The following is a 21,610-nucleotide window of genomic DNA, read 5'->3' as shown; positions in this document are numbered from 1 at the left end:
CTTTTCATTTCCACAAATAGGGAACATTGCATGCATTTTGGCGTTTTTCTATTTAACATGTTCAAAAACACTAAAAATACTTGTTTTTTGGTAATGTTATTCTGTACCTCAATAAAGAGTTTTACATACGTTTTAGCGTTTTGGTACGTAAGTAGCTCAAATACAATTAAAAGACATGATTTTGCTAATGTTGTTTTATTTTCCCATTTTGTCTGTTTTCCTTCCTTTTCAGCATTTTGGTGCGTAACACGCTCTTAAACATTCAGATACATTTCTCGAAATCGCGTTTCATTTCCACATATAAGTTGCTTTGGATGCATTTTGGCGTTGAGATATCTAACAATGTGAAATCCACTCTAAATACACGTTTTTGCTAAAGTTTCTAAATATTTGTGTTATTCATGCGTGTTAGCGCTTTGGTATCTACGAAGCTTAAAAACACTCATAATACACGTTTTTATAATGTCTTTTTGTTTCACCATTTAGGATACCTTGCATGCATTTTAGTTTTTGTACTTTGTAGGTAACAAGCTCAACACTCAAAATATTTGTTTATGGTAATGTTATTCTGTTTCTCAATAAAGGGTGTTTCGCATGCGTATTACCGTTTTGGTACGTAAGAAGCTAAAAAAAAAAAAAAAAAAACTCAAATGACTTTTTTTTTTTTTATTATCATGTAGGAAGCACTCGATGCTTTTAAGTGTTTTGGTGCCTAACATAGACAAATACACACACAAAAAAAATATCTTTCTTTTAATATCGTTTCATTTTTTTCATCCAAGAGCATTTTGGTGTTTTAAAACCTAACAACATGAAGAACACTCAAAATGGTAATGTTGTTTTGTTTCTCAATATAGAGCGGTATTAACGTATAAACGTGACTTTTCTCGTAATGTCTTATCATTCCCCATATAGGATGCTTTCCATACATTTTGGCTTTTTTTGTACTTAAGCTCAAAAACACTCAAAATACTTGTTTTTGTAATATTACTTTATCTCTCCATAAAAGAGTGTTTTGCATGCGTTTTAACGTTTTGGTACGTAAGAAGCTCAAAAACACTCAAAAGACACGTTTTTTGGAATGTTGTTTTGTATTCACATATATGGTGATTTCCATTCTCTTTAACGTTTTGTTGCTTAGCACGCTCATAAATGCTCATAAATTTTGGCATTTTTCTTAATAAGAGGCTCAAAAATGCTGGAAATACACGTTTTTTGTGATGTTATACTGTATCTTTATAACGGTTAACATTTTGGTACGTAATTAGCTCAAAAAACAATGAAAACAGACGCTTTTGATAATGTTGTTTTGTTTTGCCATGTTGGGTGCTTTCCATCCTTTTTTTTTATCGTTTTGGTGCCTAACACGCTCATAAATACTCAAAACACACTTTTGAGGGAATCACGTTTCCCTTCCCTATATAGAGTACATTGGATACACTTTGGCGTTTCTGTACCTAACAATGTAAAATACACTCAAAATACATTTTTTTTAATGTTCTTTTTTCTCCATATAGAGTGCTACTTATGTGTTTTAGCGTTTTGGTATCTAACATGCTAAAAAAAAATGCTCATAATACACGTTTCTTGTAATGTCTTTTCGTTTTCTCATATGTACTTTGCATGCTTTTTGTGTTTTTTGTACGTAACATGCTCAAAATACTCAAAATACTTTTTTTTTATGTTATTCTGTTTCTCCATAAATGTTGTTTTCCATGCGTTTTAGCGTTTTTGGTACGTACTCGTAAGTTGCTCAAAAATACTGAAAAGAGATGTTTTTGGTAAAGTTTTGTTTTCCCATGTAAAGTGCTTTTCATGCTTTTTTTAGTGTTTTGGTGCCTAAAATGCTCAAAAAACTCAAATGCCACGTTTATGGTAATGTTTCGTTTCCCCCATGTAGGGGGCTTGCATACATTTTCGCGTTTCGGTACCTTATAATGTGAAATACACTCAAAATGCGGAATTTTTTAATGTTCTTTTTCTCCATATAGAGTGCTACTTATGCATTTTACCGTTTTCGTACCTAGGAAACTCAAAAGCACCTTTAATACACGTTTCTCGTAATGTACTCTATATGGAAAAGGAATGGACATCAGGAGGAATGAAAAAAAGAAGCGAAAAAATCATGAATAGCACTCCATATGGAGAAATGGAACAACATTACCAAAAACATGTATTTTCAGTCTATTTCACATTGTTAAGTACCAATATGGGGAAATTAAACAAGTTTTCCCGAAACGTGTCTTTTAAGTGTTTATGAGCTTGCCAGGCACCAAAACAATAAAAAGTATGAAAACAACCTTTATGGGAAAACAAAACATTACGAAAATCGTGTATTTTGAGTGTTTTGGGCTTCTTACGTACCAATACGCTAAAATGCATACAAACACCCGAAATGAAGAAACATAATAACATTACCAAAAGAAAAAAATTGAGTGTTTTTGAAAGTGTAAGGTACCAAACGCCAAAATGCATGCAAATAGCTCTATATAGGGAAAATATATTATATTACTATTAACGTTTATTATGAGTGTCGTGGAGCTTCTTAGTTACTAAAACGTTAAAACGCGCGAATAGCACTTAATATGGAGATAAAGAATAACATTACTTAAACATTTATTTTATTATTTTTCACCTTGTTACCAAAACGCTAAAATGAATGCAAAGTACCCATTATGAAAGAAAAATATCGGTCTGACCAAAAATGGGTAATATGACTTTTAAATCTTCTCTGATACTGAAACGTCAAAATACATGCAAAATACATATTAAACGAAACGACATTAAAAGAAACGTGTCTTTTCAATATTTTTGAGCCTTTTATGTACAAAGACGCTAAAAACATGGAAAGCATCACATACTGAAAAACAAAATATCATTATCAAGCATGTATCATTTGAGTGTTTTTGTGCTCCTTATGCACAAAAAGGATAAGATGACCATAAACATGTAATTTGAGTGTATTTCACATTTCACAGGGCTTCTTAATTATCAAAACGTAAAAAAAAAAAAACGCCTAAATAGTACTAAAAAACGCTAAAATGCGTGAAAAACACCCTATACGAAGAAACATAAAAACAACTCTTATAGGTACCAAAACCTTAAAATGGAGAAACAGAACAACATTAACAATAGTGTTTTTCACTATTTCCAAAATGCGTGCAAAGGATCCTATTTGAAGAAACAGAATAGTGTTACTATAAATGCTTAATTTGACTGCTTTTTAAGCTTTTTAGAGACCAAAAACGCCAAAATACATGGAAATCATCCTATTTAAAGAAGCGAAAAATCATTATTAGAAAAGTGTCTTTTAAGTGTTTTTAGCCCTTATGCACAAAAACGAAAAAAAAACAAAACATGGAAAGCACCATAATTAAAAAAAAAATAAATAAATAAATAACATTATCAAACACGTGTTATTTGTATGTTTTTTTGCTTCTCTCGTACTAAAACGCTAAAATGCATGCAAAACACTATATCAAGAAAGATAATAACATTACCAAAAAAAAAAAAAAAAAAACGTGTAGCTTTAGTGTTTATAACTTGTTGAGGAACCACAACACCGAAATGTATGCAAAGAACCATACATAGGGAAACGAAACGATATTACCAGAAATGTGTGTTACGAGTCTTTTTGAGCCTCTTTGGGACAAAAACGCTAAAACGCGCGAAAAACACTTTATATGGGGTATACAAAACACTCTATATTAAAAAAAAAGGAAAAAAAAAACACCTTGTATAAGTAAAAACATGCAATTTAAGTTTATTTTTTACATAGAGAAGTATTAAAATACCACAATGCATGCAAAGCAAGGGTATATAGTGTAAAGACACGGGTTTACCTAAAACATGTATTAATAGTGTTTTTGAATTTTGTAGGTACCAAAACGAGTGAATAGCACTCTGTATGGAGAAAATGAGCAACATTACGAAAAATGTTTTCACCTTGTTAGGTACCAAAACGCTAAAATACATGCAATGCACTTAACATATATAAAAAAAAAGAACAGTATGCACGTGTATTTTGACGGTTTTTAAGCTTGTTATTTATCAGAATGTAAAACTGAGTGCAAACCACCCTATATAGGGAAACGAAACGATATTACCAGAAATGTGTCTTTTGAGTGTTTTTGAGCGTTTTATATACAAAAATGCTTAAAATGCTGAAAAGCATCATATATTGGAAAACAATATAAAATTACCAAATATGTGCCACTTTAGTATATATATATATATATATATATATATATATATATATATATATATATATATATATATATATATATATATATATATATATATATATATATATATATATATATATATATATATATATAATAACATTACCATAGATTTTTAATTTCAATGTTTTTGGCTGTGTGAGGTATCAACACGCCAAAACACACAACACGCTAAGTACCCTAATTGTGCAAAAGAAACGTGCATCATGAGTGTTTTTGAACTTAGGAACCAAAACGCTAAAACATGTGAATTGCACTCTATTTGGAGAAAAGACCAAAATAACGAAAAAGGTGTATTTTTCTTGTTTTTCACTTTGTTAGGCACTGAAAAAAAAAAATGCATGCAAAACCACCCTATATGAAGAAACGGAACAGCATGGCTAAAAACGTGTATTTGTTCTATATTTGTTTGCCCACCACTGTTTCTGGTTGTGCGCCACTTGTGCATCTGATTTGATTATCACTTCTGTCCTGAGTTGATGATTGATGTTGCTTGTTACTTGCCCTGTCGATAAGGATGCTTGGAGTGTTGTTAGCGTGAAGGACCGGAGTGAGGCAGTGATTTTGGTAGCTTGGATATTGTGGATAGTTGGTTGATATAGTGATGTGTGCGAATAAAAGACATGATGACGAGAGTTCTTGATTTAATAGTAGGTACATTTGATTCGAGACGAAATTGTACTTGACTATACTCTCTCTCTCTGAAGTGATATGATTTTTAACTGAGCAGCGTCTCTCATGGCTGACTGTGATTGAGCGGAACTGAATGAGAGACCAAGACTGATTGCTTGTGTCTGGGTGACTGACTGACACTGACTCTTACTGGGAATGAACTGGAAGTCCTGAATGAACCGAGAGCTCGTTACCATCTGGGCTATATTTATCTGAGCTAAGAGGATCGCAGATAATTATCCCTATGGACTGGAAGTGGGTGTGAAATTGCCTTGAGAGGTAGAGAAGGGGGACGAATGTATGTGTTATCCCTAAGGACTGGACGTAGGTGTGAAATTCCCTTGATGTAGAGAAGAAGGGAGAAATGACCAGGAAGGAAGACGAACGTATGTACGCAGGTGTTGTCCCTAAGGACTGGAAGTGGGTGTGAAATTCCCTTGAGAGGTGGAAAAAGGACTGGCTGGTAATGGAGAGATTCGATCACACGGTGTGGCCCAAAGAACAATGGATCTAATTTAGAGTTTTGATCGTGAACTCTGTCGAAGACTATATTGCCGACTTCAATGGAAGAGTCTCTCGCTCTACGATGCTGTTTCCGCAGCATCTCAGCTTGTGATGCAGTGAGGCGATCGTGAATGAGCTTATGAGTGAACTGAAAATCGCGAAGACGACATTTGACGTACTCATCCATGTTGTAGACAGGACGCGGCGAGCTGTGGAGAAATTCATATGAAAAACGCTTGTCGGTACCAAACAGTACGAAATGTGGAGCTCGTTGATGGTGGAGTGGATTGCTGAGTTAATAAGGAGTGCTTTGCTTCTGTTATGTAGCGCAGAACGTCAAAAATACGTTTATTACAACGCTCTACTTTGCCGTTTGAACTGGGTGAGTGAGGAACAATGTTACATTTCTTGATATAAAATTCTTTACAGATCTCCTGTAAGACAGAGTTATTGAATTCAACACCATTGTCAGAAAGTATGACATGAGGAGAGTTATAAGGACAAATTATGTTGTCGATGATCGCGCGACCAACAGAAGTAGCAGTTTTGTCCTTCAGAGTAACAAGAATGGTGAAACGAGTGAAACTATCCACACAAACTAGAAGATACTGATAGCCATTCTCTGTAAGTGGAAGCCTGAGCAGATCAGCAGAGACTGAATCCCAAGGAGCGGAAACGATGGGGTATGGAAGAGATGGACCCTTGTTTGCGAGTGAGATACGATCTGAAGCACACTGAGGACAGAGCGCATAGTGTTGAAAAATATCTTTCCTCACAGTCGGCCAGAAATATAATCGTTTTTGCCTGCGCGAGGCTTCTGTCTCAACCTGGATGTCCTACGTGGAGTGAGTCGTGAACGTGGTGAAGTATGATACTCAATAGCGACTGAGGTACCACGAACTGAGATAAACGCTCACTAGAATCGTCAGTAGAGACATCAATCGACTTATTTAAGAGATCGTCTTGCATGAAAAACGTATCAGCACTCACTTGCAACTTAGGAAGATTTGTCTCATCACCAGGTTCGAGGTGATAAGCAACACTAGAACAGAAGGCGTCTGAACGTTGATGTTTCCTTATTTCATCCATGGCTGGCTTGGCAGGATTTTCTGTCATGACGAAGATAGTAGCAACATTGCGTGATAGTGCATCTGTCATTGAGTTTGCCTTACTAGAAATATATGAAATTATAGGATTAAATTCTTGAATCGTGAGATGCCAGCGAGCAAATTGACCTGTGAAGTTGTTGTCTTTGAAGGTCTCTGTGACAGCATAATAATCATTGTGGACATGAATCTTATAGCATAAGATGAGTTCACGGAAATGACGTAACGTCCAGATCACGGCGAGACTTTCACGCTTTGTGACATCATAACTTTGCTCTGCCTAGATGAGAAGTCTGCTAGCGTAAGCTGATACGCGATGTTTACCAAGTGAATCTTTCTTCATAAGAACAGCACCGATTCCAAAGCCAGAAGAATATAAGATGAAATCTTTCTCGAAATTTAGAAAAGCTAGGACTGGTGCTTGACACAAGCCAGTTTTGAGAAGATCAAAGGTATCTTGTTCCTTTTCAGACCAGATGAATGCAACATTTTTCTTGAGCAAATGAGAGAGAGGTTGAACGATAGGGCTGATTTTTTTTTTTATCAATTGGCGATAAAATCCAGCAAGACCGATGAATTGCCTGATTTGATTAATATTAGCAGGAAAAGGGAAATTTTCATATTATTTGCCTTCTCATCTAAAGTGTAGATACCATCTCTGTCTACTTTGTGACCAAGGAATTTGACTTGCTGTTTGAGAAACGAGTATTTGCTGAGTTTGATCTTTAAGTCAGCAGCTTGAAAGCGTGATAGAACGAGAGACAGCGTGTGAAAATGATTCTTTAAAGACTTTGATGCAATGATAACGTCATCAAGGAAGCAGAACACACTTTTTTCCGATAAGGCATGAGAGAACAGAATTCATCAATCTCTGAAACGTTAGAGGCGAGTGAAGTAGATCTTGGGCCATGCGTTTGAACATAAATTGACCAGAGGAGGTAGTGAAAGCAGTATATGGCCGTGAAGTTTCCTTTAATTCAACTTGAAAGAATCCTGAGTGTAAGTCTACTCGTAGGGTAGAAAATACTGCATTTGAATCTCCGAGAGACTGAAGATCACCTAATCTCGGCATAGGATAACGATCAGGAAAGGTAGATGCGTTGAATGTTCTGAAGTTGACAACGACACGCCAATCGCCTTGTTTATTTAGAACGAGTAGCAAGGGAGCGTTATGAGGTGAACAGGCAGTTTCCACTACATCCTGAAATAACATACCTCGCACAGCTTCATCAAGCAGAACACGACGACTGTGTGGCATCCTTTAGCTCGGTGTGTAAGATGGTCTGGACCCAGGCGTCAAATGAATAGCGTGAGTGATGACGTCTGTGTTGCCCAGAGGTTCACCAGGGAGCGAGACAACGTTCCTGAAAGAATTTTGGATAGCGAGTCATTCATGTTGGAATTCTGGAAAATCAAGTGCAGATATGTGATCATTCGTGATAGGTGAGAGAGAAGACATGTCATGGCTGTCAGATGCAAATATATTATTGATAGAAGAGGAAGGTAAATTGTCCAAGATTACAGCTCTCGTCATTGTGTCTTTAATTCGCCCACATCGCTATATCAACCAACAACCCACGACCTCCAAGCTACCAAAACCACCACCTCACTCCGGTCCTCCACGCTACCAACAATCCAAGCATCCTTATCGATTGGGAAAGTGATGAGCATCATCAATCATCAACTCAGAACAGAGGTGACGAAATTGTAATGTGACGATTGATTGTACACACACACACACTCACACACTCTCTTTCTCTCTCTCTGGCAAGAGATATGATCACTTTTACATGCTAGATGGTCATCGTGTGTGTGTGTGTGTGTGTGTGTGTGTGTGTGTGTGTGTGTGTGTGTGTGTGTGTTAAGTTAGTGGGGTACCAAAGCGCTAAATTGAATGCACAATAACACTATATATAAAAAAAAAAAAAAAATAACATTACCAAAATCGTGCAATTCGAGTGTTTATGACCATAAGGAATCAAAACGCCAAAATGCATGCAAGCTATCCTATATGGAGAAAAGAAACGATATTAGTAGAAACTTGTGTTACAGGTACAGGGTACGAAAAAGAGGAGTTATAGTTAGCTCTGAACTCCATCTAGGGGAACAATGCATAGAGGCCAGAAACAGCGTAAACAGGGTACCAGGATTAATTTTTAGGAGTGTTAAAATTAGAAGGCCGGAAGTAATATTAAAGTTATACTTGGCGCTGATCAGACCTCATCTAGACTATGCTATGCAGTTCTGGTCCACGCATTACAGGAAAAATATTGGTCTATTAGAATCAGTACAGAGGAAAATGACTAAAAGGATACAGGGGATGAGGAGTATTCCTTACGAGGCGAGATTGAAGCTGTTAAATTTACATTCTTTAGAGACACGTAGGTTAAGAAGGGACCTAATATAAGTCTTTAAGTGGTACTTAAGGGTTATAACAAGGGGGATGTAAGTAAAATTCTTAGTATCAGCAACCAGGATAAAACAAGGAATAACGGGTTCAAGCTTAAAAAAAACTTAGATTTAAGAAGGAGATAGGAAGAAACTGGTTCTCAAAAAGAGTGGTAAATGAGTGGAACGGACTCAGTAATCATGTTCTTAGTGCTAGAACATTAGGGAGCTTTAAGAGAAGATTAGACGGGTTTATGGATGGGGGTAATAGATGAAAAAAGGTATATTTCATACAGGGACTGCCACGTGTAAACCTGGTCGCTTCTTGCAGCTTCCCTTATTTCTTATCTTCTTATGTTCTTATGTACCAAAAAACTAAAATGCGTGAATACTACTCTATATGGGGAAACAGTACAACATGTATTTTGAGTGCTTACAGCTTGTAAGGTACTAAAACCCCTTCATGCATGCAAACCACACTATAAGAATAAATATTCACATGATGAAAAATATTTTCACATGATGAAAAACGTGAAATTTGACTGTTTTATGTCATTTTAGGTACCAAAACGCCAAAATGGATGAATATAATCTTATGAAGATAAACGAAACGACAGAAACAGAAACGTGTCGTTTCGGTGTTTTCAGCGTTTTATACATAGAGACAAAAAAAAAAAAAAAAAAAAAAAAAAAAAATATATATATATATATATATATATATATATATATATATATATATATATATATATATATATATATATATATATATATATATATATATATATATATATATATATATATATATATATATATATATATATATATATACATACATATATAATTATGGAAAGAACCATTAATTAAAAAGAAAAAATTATATTACCAAAGATTTGTCATTTGAGTGTTTTTGGCCTTCTTACATGCAAAAAAGTTAAAATGTATGTGAAAAAAACAATAAATAAAAAAAAAACATTATTTGAGTGTTTTTGACAGTCTGAGGTAGCAAAACTCCAAAAAGCATGTAAAGTAATATATACTTATAAAAGAAAATATATTATCGGAAACGTGTTATGATTGATTTTGAGTTTGAGAGTGAAAGCACGCTAAATGAAGAAAAAGTAAATAAATAAATAGTACAGCGTGACCAAAAAATGTGCAGTTTGACAGTCTTTTAGCTTGTTAGCTACCAAAACATTATTACCAGAAACGTATTTTTTGAGTGCTTCTGAGCCTTATATAGACAAAAACGCTAAAAAGCATGGAAAACACCAAAATAACGTTACCAGACTCCTGTCATTTGAGTTTTTTTCTCTTCTTACGTACCAAAACCCTAAAATGCATCCAAAACTCCCTCTATGAAATAAAAACACAATGACAAAACAAAAACGTAATTTGAGGGTTTTCGACCGTGTGAGGTACCAAAACGCCAAGAAACGAAAAACTAAAAGAAAAGATGTTACAAGAAACGTGTGCTATAATTGTTTTTGAGTTTCTTATGTACCAAAAAAAACGCTAAAACGTGTGAAAAACACTCTATGTGGAGAAACAGAACATTACCAAAAGTGTGTATTTTCAATATTTTTCATCTTATTAGATACCAAAACGCTGAAACAAATGCATGACCAAAAACGTTTGATTTATTTATTTTCTTTTTTTTTAAGCTCGTTAGGTACCAAAACGCCAAAATGCATGCAAATGACACTATACAGGGAAACGAAGCGATATTACCAAAAACGTTTATTATAAGTGTTTTTGAACTTCTTAGGTACCAAAATGTTAAAACGTGTAAAAAGCACTCTTTATGGAGAACCAGAAAAGTATTACCAAAAAAAAAATATATAAAATTTTTATTTATTTATTTTTCACCTTGTAAGGTAACAAAACGTCAAAATGCATGCAAAGCACCCTACATGAAGAAACAAAACAGCACCACCAAAAACACCAAAATGCATGCATACATCCTATAAAGATAAACGAAAAGATGTTATGTCTTTTTTTTTTTTGCATTTTATGCACAAAGACGCAAAAAAATATGGAAAGTTCTTTATACTGAGAAACAAAAAAAAAAAAAACATTACTAAATACGTGTTATTGGATTTTTTTTTTTTTTTTTGCCGGGGGGATTTTTACATTCTAAAATGCATGCAAAACACATTATTTGAAGATACATAATAACATTACAGAAGACATGTAATTTGAGTGTTTTTGATCATGTGAGGTATGTAACGTTGTTCTGTTTTTTCTATAAAAGAAAATACTATATATGCGTTTTACCGTTTTGGTACCGAAAAAGTTCAGAAGCACTTGTAATACGTAATACTTGTAACACTTGTTCGTAATAAGTTGAAAAACACTCAAAATACACGCTTTTTGTAATGTGTTTTGTATTCCATGTATAATCTTCCATGCATTTCAGCGTTTTAGTGACTAAGAAGCTCAGAAATACTCAAAAGGTATGTTTCTTTTAATATCATCTTGTTTCCCATATATGGTACTTCGCATATATTTTGGCGTTTTTGTACTTAAGAAGTTCAGAAACAGTGAATATGCACGTTTTTTGTTGTGTTATTTTGTTTCCCCATGAAGTGTGTTTTGTAGTCGTTTTAGCGTTTTGGTATGTAGGAAGCTAAAAACACTCAAAAGACAAGTTTTTGGTAATATTTTGTATTCCAATATAAAATGCTTTCCATATATTTTAGCGTTCAGGTGCCTAAAACGCTGAAAACACGTTTCAGGTTATGTCGATTCGTTTTCCTATAGAAAAAAAAAAAGCTTTGTGTGCATTTTGACAATGTGAAAAACACTCAAAACACTTTTTTTTTTTTGTAAAGTTGTTCAGTTTCTACATGTAGAGCGTCCTTCACGCGTTTTAAAGTTTAGCTGCTTTAGGTACCTTACATTGTTAAAAAAAGGAAAAAAAAAAAATACACGCGTCTGGTAATTACGTTTTTTTTTTTTTTCACCATATAGGGTTCTATGCATCCATTTTACCGCGTTTATACATAATAAGCTCAAAAACACTGAAAATTAACATTTCTATTAATGCTGTTCTGTTTTTCCATAAATGCTTTTTTTTTTCATGCGTTTTAGCATTTTGATACGTAAGAAGATCCTAATCAATGAAAAGACATTTTTTTTTAATATTGTTCTGTATACCAATATAGGGGGCTTTCCATGGATTTTAGTGTTTTGTTACCTAAAACGCTAAAAAAAAAAATAAATAAATAAACAAATAATAAATAAAAACACACGCCTCTGATAATGTCGTTTGACTTCTCCGTATACAGTGATCTGCATGGATTTTGGATGTGAAAAAAAAAAAAACTTTTTGGTAATGGTGTTCTGTTTCTCCATATATAATACTATTCACGCGTTTTTGACTCTTGGTACCTAGAATCTCAAAAACAGTCATAATACACGTTTCTGATAATATCGTTTATTTTATCATATAGTGTAATATCCATGCATTTTGATGTTTCTCTATCTAATAAGCCCAAAATACTGAAAACACACATTTTTCCTGATGCTTTTGTTTCTTCATAAAGGCTCTTTCATGCGTTTTAGTGCTGTGATACGTAAAAAACTCAAAAAACACTCAAAAGGTACTTTTTTGGTTAGGTTTTGTGTTTTAATATAGGGTGCTTTACATGCTTTTAAGCATTTTCATGCATAGCACACTCAGAAACTCAAAAAGACACGTTTCTGGTAATATCATTTCGTTTCCCCTATATAGTGTTTTGCATGGATTTTAACATTTTGGTATCTAATGTCACGATCGCCTACTTACCCGCGATCGTACGATCCCGGTTATCTCTCCAAGAAAATGGACGTTACACTGATCCAGGAAAGTTTTAAAGGTCTGGATTTTTAAAGGCTTCGAGTGCCTACCCGACCTATCCGAAATCGTCAGAATTATCTCTTACTCCACCTTTACCTTGACTCAGCACACCTGGAATTACCTCTAATACCAGATTGTTGTTGGGGGGGTAGAAAACACGATTATTCTATGTTACAAGCACATATATTAATACTAATAATAATTCACAAACAACATGAGGTAGCACACGTTACTACATGACGTTCTCGTCACTTCCCACGTCACCAGAACCCGTTTACACCTCCACCAGTCAAAGAAATGTTTCCCCTCAACCGCAGGAATTTACCCGGACGCCATTTCCGCGTCCCCAGACAATAATTCCCGAATTTCACCTCCTCAAACCTCACAAGAGATTACCATTATCACCAGAGATTACCCATAACACCATAACATCGTCCCCAAAATCACCAATACACCACAACACCAACTTCCAAGGTTAACACCACAACCTCCACTCACAAAATGGCTGCCAGTTTGACCTATGACCCCTCCCAACAGCGTCACCGGCACAACTCAACAACCGAATTTCAGCGGACAAGAGCTCTTGGTACCACAAAAGACTCACTAACCTGATCCTGGATATCAAGGTTATACCGCTACACCACTAATACCTCCACAAACTCACTCCATCACCAATCCACACCAAGATCCTTCCCTGAGAGACGCCTTCCCTCCACCTTTCCTCACGATCTAAGGCGCTCTGCCTTTTTCCCCTCCTTGGAATGTGTTGTTGCCCACTCAAGCTCCCCTCGTTTTCAACGTATTTCACCTCAATTATACTCCCTTCCTTATACATATAAAGATATAGAGAACTTAAATTATGAAGAGAATAACACTACATGATATAAAATGGGTAAATAAGCCTTACACTACTTATAACAATAATAAGGATAATGTCCGAATGGCAGGTAACCGGAACACGGGGACACTAAGAAAACGTGATCCCATTCAAGGTAAACTCGGCCAATAACATGACATCCCCTTCCCAAAAGAGGCGTGAGGCACCTGATTAGGATGCCTCACGACTAGGTGGTGCGCGGGACAAGGCATCGGCAATAATATTCTCACTGCCTTTCACATGGTGAATCTCTAAGTTATAGTCCTGCAAGACCAGGCACCACCTCATCAGCCTCTGATTGGAGTTTTTCATTTTATGCAAGAAAATGAGCGGATTGTGGTCGGTGAAGACCTGCACAGGCTGTCCCGTCCCTTTGACGTACACTTCAAAATGACTCAAACTCAGCACTAGGCCCAAAGCCTCTTTCTCAATAGTGCTGTAAGCCCTTTGATATGGTAACAACTTCTTAGAATAATAGCCTATGGGGTGCTCCATTCCCTCATGTTCTTGCATTAACACACCACCCACACCATTCTGACTGGCATCCACGTACAATACAAATGGTTTTTCATAATCAGGCATGCGCAGCACCGGGGCACTGACTAACATTTTCTTAATCTCCACAAAAGCTTCCTCACATAGCTCATCTCAACAAAATTTTGACTTCTTATTCAGCAACTTGGTCAGGGGCATGGCAACATCAGAGAAATTCTTACAAAAACGCCTGTAATATCCACTGGCCCCTAAGAATCTCAGTATCTCCTTCCTATTGGTGGGTGGAGGGAGATTTACAATGTCTTTTACCTTGGCTTCCACGGTTCTCACTTCACCTTTCCCAACCTTGAAGCCTAAGTACTCCACGTCAGCTTGCACGAAATTACTTTTTGCTAAGTTGACAGTAAGGTTGGCATCATCCAGCCTCCTGAACACTTCCTCCAGCAGCTGCACATGTTCTTCCCAACTCTCAGTGTACAACAATATGTCATCTATGTACACAGAACATCCCTTCAAGCCCTTCAGTACTCTGTTCATTAACCTCAGAAAAGAGCTCCCATTGTTCTTCATCCCAAACGGAAGAACTTTGTACTGGTATAATCCATCCATGGTGACAAAAGCTGATATGGTTTTTGCCCTCTCAGTGAGTCCTACTTGCCAGTATCCCTTTAACAAGTCAATTTTTGTTATGAAGTTGGCACTTCCCACATGATCTATATAGTCATCAACTCTAGGGATAGGGTAAGCATCAGGTTTTGTCACCATGTTAACCTTCCTATAGTCCGTACAGAAACGGAAACTCTCTTTACCAGGCTTGGGCACCAGCACACATGGTGAGCTCCATGGGCTCTCATTGGGCTCAATCAAGTCGTGTTCCAGCATATACTCTACTTCTTTTCTCATGATCTCTCTTTTCTGCGGGTTAACTCTGTAGGGATGCTGTTTGATGGGTTCAGCCTCCCCAACATCCACATCGTGCACCACCACATTTGTTTTTCTAGGTGCATCAGGGAACAAAGAACTGAACCTTTCAATTATCTCCCTAATCCTCTCCTTCTTCTCCGGCTCCATGTGCCACAGTTTATCATTTATATTCCCTAACACAGCTGAGTTCTGTAGCACCATCCCTTCACACCTGCTCAATTTCACTTCAGACCACTTCTCTTCCGCCTCAGTGGTTACATTTACAACACTCACAGTTCTTTCTCCTTCTACTACTTCACCTCCATTTTCTCTGTCCCTTTCATGAAATGGCTTCAACATGTTTACATCACACAACTGGTTCCTTTTCTTCCTCCCTGGAGTTTTTACAATGTAATTTACATCACTCATTTTCCTCTCAATCTCCCAAGGCCCGCTGAACCTGGCTTTGAAAGGATCACCCTGCAATGGGAAAAGAACCAAGACCTTGTCCCCAGGCTGGAAAGATCTGGCCCTCGCCTTCTTGTCATACCAGCCTTTCATTTCACTCTGACTATTTTTCAGATTTTCCCGAGCAATTTCCCTAGCTCTCATCAATCTGTCCTTGAAATCAGATACATATTTCACCACAGTATGAGGCTCCTCTGCTCCTAACCATTTTTCTTTCACCATCCTTAAAGGACCGTTCACCTCATGGCCATACACTAACTCAAATGGGCTGAAACCAGTTGACTCCTGCACACTGTCCCTTAACGCGAATAAGGCTAGTGGCAATGCCTCATCCCACTGAACACTCATCTCCTCACAATACATCCTGAGAGTGTTTTTAAGAGTTTGGTGAAATCTTTCTACACAACCCTGAGACTGAGGATGATAAGCACTCGACAGTCTCTGTTCAATCTTTAGACCCCTTAGGATTTCCTTGAACGCACGAGAAGTGAAATTACTTCCCTGGTCTGACTGCAACACCTTAGGAATTCCCACCCAGGAGAAAAATTTCACCAGTTCCCTCACAATGTTTTTAGAGTTTATACTCCTGAGGGGAATGGCCTCAGGAAACCTGGATGACATACACATAATAGTCAGCAAGTACTGGTTCCCCCTCCGGGTCCTTGGTAAAGGACCTACACAGTCTATCACCACCTTACTGAATGGTTCCTCGACCACAGGTATAGACTGAAGGGGGGCAGGGCGAATCACCTGGTTCGGCTTGCCCACCTTCTGACACAAACCACAAGTTTTACAAAACTCTTTCACATCACCTCTCACTCTGGGCCAGTAAAAATGACACAGGATCTTTCCTAGGGTTTTTCTGACCCCCAGGTGTCCTGCCAGATTACCTTCGTGTGCCATCTCCAAAATTTTCTTCCTATACACCCATGGTACCACAATCTGCCTTTTCACCATCCAGTGATCGGAGGTTGGGGCTGTCAGGGGCCTCCAACTTCTCATTAATACCCCGTTATTCACGTAGTAGCCCACGTACTCATTATCAAGCTCACCCAGCCTGTTAGCCTCATTCCAAGCAGACTTCAAGCTTTCATCACTCTCCTGAGCTTTTATCAACTCGTTCTTTTCTACCAGAAAATCAAGGTTGGGCTCCACCTGACCTACAACCGGTTCACCACTCGCGCACTCCGGGTTAGTTCCTTTTTCATCAGGTTCCTCAAACAGAACGCCCAGGCCTTCGTCCACCTGCGTTGCTCCCTCGGTGTCCATGCGTTCCTTCCGGGCCATCGCTCGGGTCACTGCGCAGACTGGGAACAATTCAGGCACCTCTGCTTCCCCATCTGTTGAGTGAGAGACTGCTGCTGGAGTGGTGGTTTCTGTCATCCCTATCAGAGGGTTGTCTACCATCTGAAGTTTAGGGATAACTCGACCTCCAGCTAGGTCGTTCGCAACCAGCATATCCACTCCATCTACGGGCAGTGCCTCCTTCACTCCCACCGTCACCTCTCCAGTGACGTATCCACAGTCCAGCCAAACTTTGTGCAGGGGAATACTGAACTTGCCTCCTACACCCTTGCATGAGACCTCTCTGCCAGTGCTGGTCTCCTCATTCCATGGGAGTACACTACTTAAGATCAGACTCTGGTTAGCTCCCGTATCCCGAAGGATTCTGATCACCTTCTCTGGACTTCCCTCCACTTTCACTGTGCCCTTACTGGTGAAGTGCTCAAAGCCCTCATCTTTCGGCGGCTCCTCTTGTATCTCTGCATTCATATTCTCCACATACTTTATCAGGTCTCTTTGGGCGGCAACTGCTCCCACTGGCTTCGGCCGTCCCTTCGGACACTGGAACTTCCTATGCCCGCTACTTCCACATCCAAGGCACTTAACTGCACCTTCATCCCCACTACCCTTCTGGTAATAGGTAGTGCTCCTGGGCCTACTCCCATAGGGCGTAGACCTCATGTTGTGGTCGGCTGGCGGGGGCATGGTGTAAGTGTGGGGAAAACTATAGTTGTTAGGGCGGGGCTGGTTTGATCTGTGGACTGATGTCGAGCTCATCTGACTGTCATTCTTATATCTCTGATGACCATCATTTCTGCTGGAGAATGGCTTTCTCCCTTCATGGTGTTCATCTCCGTTCAGCCCACGGACCGCACAGTACTTGTCAGCTCTGCGTCCGGCTTCCATCACGTCTTTCACGTCGTGTGATGCGAGCTCACATCTTACACTGAGGGGCATTTGGCTCATAAATTGTTCCATCTGTATAACTCCTTTTACCTCTTCAAGCGTAGTGGCTTCCTCGGCCTTCAGCCACCGGTCCAGTTTAAGGATAACCTCTCGAGCCATCCCGAGATAAGTATCACCTGGGCGTTTTGTCGTCCTGCGGAACCTTTCCCGGTACACATCCGGACATAGAAGGGTTGATCCCAACACCGCTTCCTTTACCACTTCATAATCACGCGCCTCTCGCTCACTCAAATTCACATATACCGCTCGGGCCCTTCCCTCAAATTTAGACTGGACTATTATTGCCCAATCATTTTCATCCCATCCCATCATCTTTGCAGCTTTTTCAAATTGAAAAAAGAAGTTTTCTTCCTCCCCTTCCACAAAGTTAGGCATACTGATGGCCCTTCTCTCTAAATCCCCGTTGCCTTGAGCACCATTTCCTGCCCTGGTCCCGTTCACTTTATTTTTACTTTCTGCTCTAATTTTTTCTATCTCAATCTCCTTTTGCATCTGTATTTGCTCCCTCTTTAACTCCATCTCTTGCTGCTTCTGTTCCCTCTTTAACTCCATCTCTTGCTGTTTCTGTTCCTTCTGCATCTGTATTTGAAGTTTCATTAACTCAAATTTTTCACTACTAGAAAGGCCATCTGTTCCACCAAAAGCACCCAGGTTTATCTCACTGACCCCAGCACCTTCCTCTACACTCTCCTCATCATTATCCTCACTTTCACCACCATCATTTTCAAACCAGCTCCTCTCCACAAGAGCATTTTTCAACTCCGCCTGCATTTCCTCCTTTTTCTTGGATTTCAACTCCACTTGAAACCTCTCAGCCACTGAACACAATTCCTCCTTGGTTAGTGTGTACAGATCATGCACACTTCTCGACAGAAGGAACATCTCAACACGTCTAGCGGCCATGATTACAATCACTACACTCCACAAAATATTCACAAAATATTCCTCCAAATATTCACCACAATACATGCACAGTTTTAAAGAAATATTCCACACAGGTAAATTCCTCCCAACAACAATCACCATGTAACACTCGTTACACCCCACAAATTTTCAAAAATCCCGGACAGGCCCCCATATTCTGTCACGATCGCCTACTTACCCGCAATCGTACGATCCCGGTTATCTCTCCAAGAAAATGGACGTTACACTGATCCAGGAAAGTTTTAAAGGTCTGGATTTTTAAAGGCTTCGAGTGCCTACCCGACCTATCCGAAATCGTCAGAATGATCTCTTACTCCACCTTTACCTTGACTCAGCACACCTGGAATTACCTCTAATACCAGATTGTTGTTGGAGGGGTAGAAAACACGTTTATTCTATGTTACAAGCACATATATTAATACTAATAATAATTCACAAACAACATGAGGTAGCACACGTTACTACATGACGTTCTCGTCACTTCCCACGTCACCAGAACCCGTTTACACCTCCACCAGTCACAGAAATGTTTCCCCTCAACCGCAGGAATTTACCCGGACGCCATTTCCGCGTCCCCAGACAATAATTCCCGAATTTCACCTCCTCAAACCTCACAAGAGATTACCATTATCACCAGAGATTACCCATAACACCATAACATCGTCCCCAAAATCACCAATACACCACAACACCAACTTCCAAGGTTAACACCACAACCTCCACTCACAAAATGGCTGCCAGTTTGACCTATGACCCCTCCCAACAGCGTCACCGGCACAACTCAACAACCGAATTTCAGCGGACAAGAGCTCTTGGTACCACAAAAGACTCACTAACCTGATCCTGGATATCAAGGTTATACCGCTACACCACTAATACCTCCACAAACTCACTCCATCACCAATCCACACCAAGATCCTTCCCTGAGAGACGCTATCCCTCCACCTTTCCTCACGACCTAAGGCGCTCTGCCTTTTTCCCCTCCTTGGAATGTGTTGTTGCCCACTCAAGCTCCCCTCGTTTTCAACGTATTTCACCTCAATTATACTCCCTTCCTTATACATATAAAGATATAGAGAACTTAAATTATGAAGAGAATAACACTACATGATATAAAATGGGTAAATAAGCCTTACACTACTTATAACAATAATAAGGATAATGTCCGAATGGCAGGTAACCGGAACACGGGGACACTAAGAAAACGTGATCCCATTCAAGGTAAACTCGGCCAATAACATGACACTAACAACATGAAAAAAAAAAAAAAATCAAAAGAAATGTTTTTGATGATGTTCTGTTTCTCCATATGAAGTGCCAATCACGTGTTTTATAGTTTCAGCACCTAAAAAGCTTAAAATCATTCATAATACACATTTCTCGTAATGTCTGTTTGTTTCCCCTTATATGGTACTTTGCATTAAATGCACGATTTTTTTTTTCTCAGTTTTATGGTAGCTCTTTTTGTACGCGTTTTAGTGTTTTGGTACCAAAGAAGCTATAAAAAAAACATTCATTATACATGTTTCTGTTAATATAATTTCGTTTTCCGATATAGGGTACTTTGCATGTATTTTGGTGTTGTCTGCGTAAGAGGTTAAAAAACACACACGCAATCCATGATTTCGGTAATGTTATTCCGTTTGACCATAAAGGGTGTTTTGCATGCGTTTGAGCATTTTGGTATGGAAGAAGCGTAAAAACATATAAAATACGTTTTTGTTAATCTTGATTTGTATTCCCATATAGGGTGCTTTTCATGCTTTGTAACGTTTTCGTGCCTATTATTCTCAAAAAACACTCAAATAACACGTTTCTGGTTTTTATTTTCCTATACTGAGTGCTTTCCATGCATTTTAGCGTTTTGATTACTGACAATGTGAAATACTCTCAAAATACACGTTTTTTTTTTCGTAATGCTCTGTTTCTCTATATTAAATGCTATTCACACGGTTTAGCATTTTGTTACCTAAGAATCTAAAAGGAAACACCCATAATACTCGTTTTTTTTTTTATAGTATCGTTTTGTTTCATCATATAGGGTAATTTCATGCATTTTCACTTTCTTTTCCCAAGAAGTAAAAAATACTCAAAATACATCTTTTTGGTATTGTTATTCTGTTTCTCAATTAGAATGTTCAGCATGCGTTTTAGGATTTTGGTACCTAAAAAGCTCCTAAATACTCTAAATAAACGTTTTTAATAATGTTTTATGTTACAATATAGGGCGGTTTCCATGCTTTTTAATGTTTTGGTGTGTAACACGCTCAAAAACACTCAAACGACACGTTTCTGGTCACGTCATTTTGTTTCACCATATACAGTGTTTTGCATGCATTTTGGCGTTTTAGTGCCTAACAAAGTAAAAAAAAAAAAAAAAAACGAGATAAATTATTTTAGTAAATCTGTTCTGTTTCTTCAGATAGAGTGCTATTCATGCATTTAGAGTTTCGGTACCTAAAAAAAAAATAAAATAAAAATAATAAAAAAAAAATAAAATAAAACGTTTCTGGCGATGTTTTTTCGTTTCCCCATATAAGGTGTTTTGTATATATTTTTGCGTTTTAGTACCTAACAGTGTAAAATGCACCCAAAACAAACGTTTTCGGTAATTTTCAATTTCTCAACATAAAGTGCTATTTACGCGTTTTATCATTTTCGTACACAACATTTTTTAAAATAAACATTTCTTTTAATATCGTTTGATTTCCGAAATAGATTATTTTCCTTGCATTTTATTATTTTTGTACGTAACAAAATATATGTTTTTGGTAATGCTATTTTGTTTAAATAAACTGTGTTTTGCGTTCTTTTTATCTTTCTCGGTACGTAAGAAGCTCATAAACACAAAACACTCAAAAGACATTTTTAGTAATGTTGTTTATATTGCAATATAGGGTGTTTTCTATACATTTTAGCGTTTTGGTGCCTAGAACACGGAAAA

At 37.8% G+C, this 21,610-nt stretch overlaps 1 protein-coding gene across 1 annotated transcript; it reads right to left on the bottom strand.

Annotated features, from left to right (window-relative positions):
* Nucleotides 1-14,274: 14,274 nt before the first annotated feature.
* LOC135116314 (uncharacterized) lies at nucleotides 14,275-18,234 on the bottom strand. The gene has a single exon (XM_064033666.1). It carries the CDS (start codon nucleotides 18,232-18,234, stop codon nucleotides 14,275-14,277), a length of 3,960 nt encoding a protein of 1,319 aa, XP_063889736.1.
* Nucleotides 18,235-21,610: the final 3,376 nt, after the last annotated feature.

The sequence above is a fragment of the Scylla paramamosain genome, chromosome 31 (genome assembly GCF_035594125.1).
Source record: "Scylla paramamosain isolate STU-SP2022 chromosome 31, ASM3559412v1, whole genome shotgun sequence".
Taxonomy (NCBI): Eukaryota; Metazoa; Arthropoda; class Malacostraca; order Decapoda; family Portunidae; genus Scylla; species Scylla paramamosain.
Note: the sequence above shows the minus strand (reverse complement) of the source record. Positions and strands in the feature narration are given on the sequence as shown.